We start from the raw sequence: 10,535 nt of genomic DNA, 5'->3' as shown, positions 1-10,535 counted from the left end.
TGGCGGTAAGAGATTTGCGGACAATGAAGAAGTAATCGAAGCTGTAAATGGTTATTTTGAGGAGCTTGACGAATCAGTCTATAGAGATGGCATTAATAGACTGGAACACCGCTATGAGAAATGTATCAGCCTTGGAGGAGATTATGTTGAGAAATAAAAAAAAAAAATTTTTAAAAACCTTGTTTTTCTTGGTCAGGCCGGAAACTTATCAATCCACCCTCGTATATATGTAGATACATATAGGGTTCATATACACACATATACATATATCAATTTCGGAAAAGTCTTTTGTTCTGAAACTTGCGCTTGCATTTTATGACCGTTTACGTGAGTGTGTCTGTACGTGAGGGAAGCTCACGATTCTCTATGCAAATTTCGTCATAAAAGTTATCTTCTAATGTTTTAAAAGACAAGTTTTACGGCGATGCAAAGCCCCAACTTAAAAGACCCGCCAAACCTGCACCGTACATTATATTTCTTTATGAGGCTAACTTGTTCGCGGATCGAACCTTTATGTATGCAGCCGTAGCACAATCCTAAGAATAAAACTTGCAGTTTAGTTGTAGAAACGGATACCTTAGGAATTTTCGATTAAAACTTGAAACATAACCGACCGAAAAGATAGTTCACATTTAGTATGGGGTCAGCCCATTCTTCTGGACTATTTCTTTTTTTTTGGGTGGGTATAGAAACCTCAAAGATATAGTAGATTGACTTTTAAAGTTCCTTGATATCTTTACATCCTTTTACAGAAACCGTACAGCAGAAGAACTATTGAACATTTGATAAGTGGCTGAAGGTCGTCAGGACCGGATTAAAGTATAAATGAAATTATGTATTTCAGGCAGATATTGAAATTAAAATTTTAACAAATAAAATAAAAAAAGGGGAAGAAATATTAAAATAATGAATTCAGCTTTACAGTCAACAGTTTTCATGGTACTTAATATTTTTAATGAAAATTCCTATTTTTTTTTGTTACCTAATAAGAAGAATAAATATTTATTTTGTTTAAGAAATGGTACACTTAATTATTACTTGAAATTTGTAGATATTATTAGTCATATCGGGTAACTGCCCTAATGGATAAACCAATTTTGAATGTATTCGTTGGTAATTACGTTAGATAGCATTTGCAATAATAAGTATGTAAATTTATTTTCACTCTTAAGAAGGGGTAAAGGTAATTCCAATGGTAAATATTGTTTGTCAAACAATAATAAATATTTATTTTTCTTATTAGGTACCGAAAGTATTTTGTTTGGTCTGTAAATAAATATTTAGTAAAAGATGATTTTGAAAACCATGAAAAACTATTAAGCTAATTAATTAAAAGTCTGTAGTTTCACGTTGATAATGCCCACGTTTGAAGTGGGCGAAACACGTGTCCTTGAAAAAGTTTTTGTGATAATTAGGGGTGAGTCTTCCTTTTAATTAATTATTATTTTACCACAGTCTCCTTTTTCTACTTCGAACTAAAGCTAAATTCATTATTTCGTAACATAATTCTTCAAATATCGAAAGGGAGTGTATAGTGGTACAAGATTTTAGAGAAAATTTAAGAGAGGGGTTTGGCTATTTAATTGCATATCTTGTTGTTTAACTCTTTTAATCCCTTGATGTACTAACAGACATAACCCATACCGTTTGTTATTTACATGAACTTATGACCTGCTTGAGTGATATTATTTGTTTAAGTTGAATCTGCTCATATTTTTTATATAACTCAATGTACACTTTTGTTCTTAAAAACGTCTTTTTAATTTTCTTCCCTTTTGTTTAATGTAGACTCTACGGGCATACCACAAGTTGATTTATAAAATCCTGATACCATTTTGTATACTCTATATTACTGCAAAACAGGGTATCAAATGTAAATTTTAATTAACTAAACCACTAATTAAATACCGTTGCCTATTAATAATGTGCAAGGTATCCCATTGCAACCAATTTTGGGGTAACGTAACACCCAACAAACTGAACGTGCTGTTAAGTTTCTGTTACAGAGTAATTATTAAATGACATCATTGACATCTGATCCTGGATTGTCTATTGTTGAAGTTCTTTGGTTCTGTGCAAATGGATACTTCCTTTGCGATCGCATAATTTTCACCATGTGTGGTTCATTCAAGTACCTATAGGTCAGGAAATGCATGAATCTATGCATTTTTGAAAATACTTCGTATGGAAAAGGAATATTTAAAAATGCTAAGTTATGTCTACCCTTAAAGATCTATTTGTTTAATGAAAGCTGCAATTTCTTGCAATATAAAGATAGGAGACGAAAAATTAGAAGAAGTGGCTGATTTTAGATATTCAGGAAGTCAGATAAGTCAGGACGGAAGGAGTAGTAGGGGTATAAAGCAGAGGATAGCGCAGGGTCGTGTCGCCTTTAATAAAAAGAAGTCACTTCTATGCTCGCGAACGGTTAATTTAGAAATATTAAAAAGGTTGTTAAAGGTGTATGTTTGGAGCGCCGCGTTGTACGGCTGCGAAACATGGACAGTGGGCGCTGCGGAAAAGAATAGGTTAGAAGCCTTCGAAATGTGGTGTTATAGGCGAATGATGAGGATAACGTGGGTAGAAAAGGTTAGAAATAAAGAGGTATTAAAAAGAATAGGAGGACAGATGGAAGTAATTAAGAAATAGGCGAGATAGGTTGGTAGGACACCATCTCAGGCATGAAGGTCTAGTCAGGAACATATTAGAGGCAGAAGCAGGAGTTAGGAGGGGTAGAGGTAGACCTAGGTTAGATTACTGTTCGCAAATAGTTAAGGATGTGGGTTGTTCTAGTTTTAGGGAAATGCAAAATTAACTCAGGATAGGAAACCTCCACCCTTTCCTATACGTGTCCAACCAATCTTAAGACTGACGACCTTATGATGATGATGAGAGACGTTTATAAATTGTATTTAAAGATGAACTTTTCCCCAACTTAGCCTAAAATATCAGTAATAAATAATATTGTGTTTTTATGTTTCTCGTAAATATTCAAGTGATTTTCTGTTTAGGTCGTCCGCTACCGAAAGTAACTTGGTGGCAGGAAAATGCCTTACTGGACGATTCATTCGAATATCTACCCGACAGGAAAGTAAGGAATGTTTTGACCATAGAAAAGTTAGCTAGACATCATCTACATGCTGTCTTTGTTTGCCAAGCTTCAAACAATAATTGGAGACCTCTTACAAGCCGAATTACATTGGATTTAAATTGTAAGTAAATTGATTTATTAAGAAAAGTATTTGTAGTAACCATACTAATTGGACACTTCCCCTAGTTTATTATATTACAATAATAACTTAATCTGGGAATCAATTTAAACCCAATTAACGCAGCCCCGATTACCTGGACCGATCAGGTACCAATTCGACCTTCCCGTTTTCGTGACATTTTCAGTGATTATTTATCGGATGACAGTTTTCGACTCATTTCAAGCAAGAGCGATGTGAAATATGAACGGCCTCCAAAAATTAGGTTTATTTGAAATTTGAAGTCAAATAATGTGATAGTGAAGAACTATCTCTTTTCTAATTCAAATATACAGGGTGTTTAAGGAGCAATGACAAATATTTTGGAAAATGGGATTAATACTGATCATTCTGAGTAAAAAACCCAATATCAAATAAATTTTTATTTAGAAACGCAATATTTCAGGGGTGCAGGGTTAAACAGCTAGCCTAACCCTTTCTAAAGAATTTACAGAGTCTTTTACTGAGGTACATATATCTCAAAATATGTTACCAATTTCTCAAAAACTATATTAGGGTGGGTTTATGTTGGATATGGGTGTTGCGAGCAGAGCGGCGAGCAACGCAAAAAGGATTTATGTCGGAGCAACAAGATCAAAGAAAATTTTTTCATATTTAAATATTCAAATATTTGTTTAAAATTTGATTTAAGTATCCAAATTGTCCGATATTTGAATATTTAAATAATTCGAACACAACCGTGAGTCCTAGTTCTACAAATGTCAACGTAAACCATTCAATTCTTGATTGAATTTGGAATCGTAAGTCACTCAAAGAATAAACATTTAAAATTTGCGTTAAAATTTTATCTGACAGTATTTTGTCTTCAGAATCCATCATTAACTCTACGCATTCAACTTTATCTTTAAAAATGTACTGCCCTCTATTATAAATACAACGTAAGCAAAGAATTATCATTGCTTTCATCGTCGCCTAGTTCGCATCTCAAAAAAAAAAAAAACTTTTGGGTGTTTCATTCCCACCAGTCAGTAATGCTGGTGGGCGGGCAGTCCCTCCGGACTATGCCGGAAGGTAGGGCGGCAGGCCCTCTTCAGCCTGCTTTCAGGAATCGTGGGAATGGGTGGGTGGTGGTTCGGGTGAGAAAGATGAGACGGACGAAATGAAGACAGAAGAGAGTGAAAGATTATCTGTGGAATATTACTGCCTCAGCATTTGCCTAAGTGATCCAAGGAAACCACAGAAAAACTTGGACTAAGGCAGACGGACCCGGAATCGAACCGGCGTCCTCCCGAATGCTAAGCAATGGTCTAGACCTCTAGGCCATGCCGCTCGGTGGCATCTCAAATATAAACGTACGCTTATAGCAATACGCCCCAAATGTACCTCTTCGTGCTTCCAGAATATCAATTGTGTGTCCTGGCGATATTCGACAAGAGTTTCGTTTTTATACATTTTTTACTGTACTTTCGGAATATCATATTATGTTTTCATTACTTCCTCTTTTTAAGAAAACTACTTGTACACCCGTGTAGCGTCGCCCCCATTGCAGATACTCAAGTAAACTGAACTAATTGGTACTGGTTCTCTATAACACTGTACCTGAATTCAGTAAAATTGTATGAAATCGTTTTATTTTTGAGAAGGTATAAACTAATTAATTTTCTGATTACTAGGGCTTCACACGAGAGCGAGATTTTTTTCGTTCTCGTCTCTGAAAAGCGAGACCAGACGAGACTGACTATTGAAAGGGTTCCTTTGGCTTGAAATTTTCTACCTGGAAGATCCTCTTATTTACTAGACATGCAGTAAACTTTTCTTATATACGACTCGTATTTTATCAACACCTATATAAAACAATCAAATATGAAGAGTTTCCACTATAATTACCCATGTATTTGGTCTGATAACGGGACGAGACCAAGACTTGAACGAGACTTAATTTTTTGAGAATTGACGAGACCGAGACGAGATTTCCGATACTCTCACTTACTCGTCTCGACTGAAGCCCTATTGAATATATCATTTAAAATCTTACATATTTAAAACGAAGAGCTTCCGGGCACAAATTTATCTGGATTTTCTCACGATCTCCCCTAATAAATGCCATTCCTTCTCTGAAACACCCTGTATGCATAAATGAACTAAACCATTTTTTATACTTTTTTCCTAATTGAAGTAACTAGGGTTTAATTTTACAATTTTCGCGTTACAATACTCGAAAATAATTGCGAAATTAGCCAAGGAAGCGGGGAAATTTCACCAATTAACTTTCCTGAGAAGACGGGAAATTAATTCAACCGTAAACGCTTTCCTTCTTCGATAAATTATTGCTAATTCGCTTAGACAAAAGGATTTGCCGCAAAGGTTTCCGAAAATTTATTGTTTCCAGATTTGGTTAACGATTTTTACATTTTCAACCCTTCTTCGTCGCCCTGGTTATTACCTGCGGCCAAATAATAATTCGCCTCCAAAATTTATAGGACGTAAATTAAACGGTTATTAAGACGTTTTCAGTTATAACGTCAGCCCTTTTTCGAAGCAAACGAGGCCCTTCCTGTCTCCTTCCTTCCGTTTCCAACCGAGAAGTTTTCCATGCCGTGGCGTACTAAGTCGAGGGAAAACAATTTGTACGGATTCAGATTTTATTTGCTGTTTAGTAAGATTAAAGCGAATGCCCCGTTTTTGTCAGTAATTATCCTTTCAACGTTAATTATTACTGCGGAAAATGGAGAAACAAACGAAATTTAAACTCAAAACATTCCTTTTCATTAAAACATCAGAATTTGTCATCAAAAATCGGAAAGGAAATAATTCAAATAAGAATGAAATCAATATTTCTCTTCATTTCAACAAAAACAACAAGCTTACATACAATTTAAACATCTTTTCGAAATGAGTTAGTTTAATATGAAGTATTATTCAGTATATAGTCACTATAGTACAACGGATCGTTAACCTTGTAGGTCGGTTGGTCGTGATTGCTGTTGTCACCTCTCGTAGTTTAGTGGTCAGAACGTTGGTGCGTAAAGCGAAAGGTCCCGGGTTCGATTCCCGGCGGGGGTGTGACAACAGCAACAATTTTTCCCTCATTAATTTGAGGTAGCGTGTAGTGGGTAAAAAATTCAAAAATGAATTTTCAGAATAATAATTCATAAAAGACAACAAGATTACCCAACTGGACGGTTTAAAGGACATGCTTCATATAGGGCATGGGCTCCATGTGGTAAATGCTGATAAAAGGATTTCTCCACAAATTCCTTATGAAAACCTTAACAAAAAAAATCAGCGGCACTGAAGTGAGGTACGCCTTATGAGTTTTTCATAAGGATTTTATAATGCCTACATGGTATATTTTTCAAGGAAGTGAGTCGTGCCACAATTTAAGAACAGAAAATTAAGAGAACCGAGTAACATGAACAACGAAATACAATTTGCAATTAAAAGCAACCACCAATAACAAAAGTTAGAAAGGATAAGTTATTATTATTAATATGTGCAGTAAAACAGAGTGAATGTGTGGATGTAATGTGAGAGATATAATCATTTCGTTTGCTTTTGTACAATTCATAAACAACATCATTGCTATTTTACGAACAAACTAATTAACCATTTATAGTCTAATTCTAATATGGTAAGTTTAATTCTTTTCTGAAGGTTTTCAGAACACATGTAATTACGGCATGGACTGCCACTGCAAGAATGATTTATATATTTATACATATCTTTTATTGCTATCAAAAAAAAATAACAGTGAGTAGAGAATGTGCTAAGTTTTGGAGAATTAATCTTTCCGAGAACGTTTCTTTTTAAATCGCGATTTTGTTTAATTATCGCCTGGAGTACCCGCCAACTGTCGTTACCGAACTCCCTTTTTAATGCCCGAAAACGCGGATACAAGTGACGGATTTGCATTTGCGAAAACTTTGCCCAAAGTTCGACGACTTTCTATCGGATTTCTTTTGACCGAACGAGCGCCATGTTCGATCGTGAATTTGAATAATGCTAACGCTAAGACGTGAAACTCTTCTTACTAAAACGGCATCGTTTGGAAAACAAAACGTCTAAAAATTAAATAAAATCAAACTTGACTTAAAGTAGAAAGAATCTCAACTATCTCGTATTGGGAACTAACTTCCAGGCATGACTCAAAAAAACACGTTGGAAATAGCTTACAATTATATGCACATGTATGCGGTAATAGTGTCGATAAATGAAATGTTACTAAATTAGTGAAACGGTGAAATATTTTATTAGGATAAATCGAAACAATAAACAGGGTGCAAGGGGAATTTAATTAAATGTGGAATAAATGATGAAAAATGTAATGGCAATGTGACAGCTTTTGCCGCGCTTTATAATATTTAAACGTCACATACTATGAAAGAAAAATCTCATGAGATACCTAAATTCAATAATGTCATAAAGTTCAATTATCTTCTTGTTTGTATAAAGCAGGATCGGGATAAAAATGTAAACATACATCAGCAACATCATAAAGTTGTTGTTGCTGATACAGTTCCGGTTTTGGTGCATGATAAGTCTTGATCTTGCTCATTAAATCTGTTCCTTATAATAAGGTCGTCAGTTCTAAGACTGGTTGGACACGCACCTCCACTCTTTCCTATCCTCAGCTAATCTTCGCGTTTCCCTAAAACTAAAACATCGCACATCTAATCTAGGTCTACCTCTGCTCCTCTTAACTCATGTTTCTGCCTCTAACATGCCTCTGACTAGACCTTCATGCCTGAGAAGGTGTCCTACTAACTTATGTCGCCATTTTTTTTTTACTGCCATGTAGTCCTCTGTCACATACGTTTTTTATTTCAATAATTTTAAGCACAATTTTTCTATATACCAGCAGAATAATTGTCCTAAATGCTGAAATTTTCTGTCATACATGTGAGCTAGTCGTGACTTTTAAAGAAAATACTTTCGATCGTTGTCTTATAAAAACTCGAGAACTTACCCTTTCTCCAATGCATTAATTGACCCTTCGTTCAGTTGAAAGAAGTAAAAAATATCGAAAATTATATAAGTTTGTCTCTATATTTCAATCATGTGTTACCAGAGACATATAAACAAAGGCCACTTACGCGAAAAACATCCTTGAAGATCCCATTTTCTTAAACAGCGATAAAGTTTGTTTTTTTTTGATATTTAGTATTAAAATCTGGTAAAGTAAACTGAAAATTTCAGATACCTACTAAAAATGTTTTGTTCCACGAAAAAAATATATTAAAATTGCTTCAAATAATTTAACTAACAAATCTATCGGAAGTAATAATTTTTCGTTTAGTTTTGTGTATTTGATCTTAAGCAAGATCAAGATCAAAATCATTTTTGCTTATCACTACTTAGGCATCATATCTCAATCCATCAGTCCCTTAATGTGACTGTGAATCACTCCCCAAGCCTGAATGTTTTTAAAGGACAATTACATACTTCCTATGTTTTTGTGATTAAGGTATTATAAAAGAAGAGCTTTATGTACTAATGTTTTTTGTTACGGGTGTAATGAATAATATGTTTATTGTATGTGCGATGGCAATGAATTTCTTTTTTTACCGTTCTCGTTCGTGTTAAATTGATAAGGGGCTGAAGTTCAGATCGGTAACTAATTCGGCAGCGTAGGAACCAGGCAAAACCGTTGACAGTAGTAAATTGGTTAAATGAACAAAATTTCTTTTATCCAAAAGTGTCGAGTCGTAATTCGATTCAGATAAAATAGGAACGAATTTGCTCTCTCCTCTTTGTGACGACCGCACTACTTCTGACTCGGCAGATTTTCCGTGTGTGATCGATTGACTACATCAACGCGACGATTATCGCTAAATGAACGTCCAAAAGATTATTCTTCTATTATAGGAACAAAAGGGTTCGATATTGTTAAGATACTTTATTAAATTCCTGCCACTTTTCCAAAAGAAACAATAAAATCTATACATCGAAAGGTGCCTATACGTATTATGTATACATACAAATAAAATTGCAGTGTCAATAATATGTGTGTATGTAAGACTATTTAAATATTAATACTAACGACCCGATTGAGAATCAGTTTTAATTTTAATTAATGTGTCACTTTTCTTCCTATGCTATAAAAAATTAGAAATAGTTGAAGTCGCGAATCAAAATCAGTTTTTCAATAAAACATTTTTCATATTGTTTTCGCCACAGTTATCAATTAAAAATTAAAGGTCGAGTAATATCAGCAATCAGCAATAGTTCCACAATTTTCAATTAAGCACAATCTTTTCCGGCATTATGAACCTAGACTTCAAGAATATTGAGCAGATAAACTAAGCACGTGACCTAGTAATGAGCAAGATTGGTATTGATCTTGCATTTTTGTAAGACTGTCTTATTATTAGTAAGACCAAAACCAAGACCGAACGAATAAGACCAAGAATAAATACGCAAAACCGAATATGCAACACCAACTGGACAATTATTACTTCCGGTGGCCCGTAATAAAAATGTTCAGTCTCTCACAGTCTCTGAAAGCGAGACTCGAGTCTCCGTCTCTCATCGAGCCTCTTTGGTGTCGCTGAGAGAGACTGTCGAGAGACTGTCAAAAAAACTGTTTAGCGTCTCTGAACGAGAGACTCGAATCTCTGAACGAGAAACTCGAATCTTTCAATAAATAGTATTTCGATAGACGTGGTTAAAATGTCAACAACATATTTCAGAGATCCCAGTCTTTTTACGAGAGACTCGAGTCTCTCAATTTTTCAATTTTATTCATTCACTCTCTCTGTGAGAGACTCGAATCTCTGAATTAACAATTTTATGGTTCGAGTCTCTCATACAGTGAGAGATCCATAAAAACATCTAGGCAATAACTGAGACACTGTGAAAGACTGTCAGAGACGCTGAAAGACTGTGAGAGACTGAATAGAGACTAAAAATTTTTGTCTAGGGGGCTTTATAAGTTAAACTATTTGAACTAATTTTAATAGATATATGCTTTTCTTGGAACAAAACATTTGTTGTATTAGAAATTTTTACTATACTAGATTAAACAAAAGGTTAATTTATGCGTTGGAGGAAGGGTAAGTTCTCGAGTTTTCGTAACTCTTACAATTGATGACATTAGGGTTGTTCGGAAAGTCATTTCGTTTTTTCCCGACAGAGCATTTAATTGTATTCTTTTTCACCCAACTTCACATTTAAGCCGTATAATTTTTATATGCTTTGAGAGCTCATATAGCAAGGCTTGTGTGTGAAAAATTCCAATTAATTCTACGCAGTAGTTTTTGGTTGGTGCCCTTTTAAATATGGAGAGCGATAAGCAGCATTTTCGACATATCTTACTGTTTTACTACA

General features: G+C 34.7%; 1 protein-coding gene and 1 long non-coding RNA gene across 2 annotated transcripts in view; one reads left to right on the top strand and one right to left on the bottom strand.

Annotated features, from left to right (window-relative positions):
- Positions 1-10,535, bottom strand: part of LOC108735134 — a 478,298-nt gene that overhangs the window by 282,260 nt on the left and 185,503 nt on the right. The gene's annotated exons all lie outside the window — the stretch shown is intronic.
- The window catches only part of LOC108735133 (hemicentin-1-like), a 283,534-nt gene that overhangs the window by 130,240 nt on the left and 142,759 nt on the right, over positions 1-10,535 (top strand). Inside the window, exon 5 of the mRNA XM_018466969.2 lies at positions 3,012-3,212. Within this exon, the coding sequence (XP_018322471.1) occupies positions 3,012-3,212 (201 nt within the window). The remainder of the gene's footprint in view (positions 1-3,011; positions 3,213-10,535) is intronic.

The sequence above is a fragment of the Agrilus planipennis genome, unplaced genomic scaffold (assembly GCF_000699045.2).
Source record: "Agrilus planipennis isolate EAB-ADULT unplaced genomic scaffold, Apla_2.0 scaffold34, whole genome shotgun sequence".
In the NCBI taxonomy this organism is placed as follows: Eukaryota; Metazoa; Arthropoda; class Insecta; order Coleoptera; family Buprestidae; genus Agrilus; species Agrilus planipennis.
The sequence above is the reverse complement of the archived record's forward strand: the minus strand, read 5'-3'. Positions and strand labels throughout refer to the sequence as shown.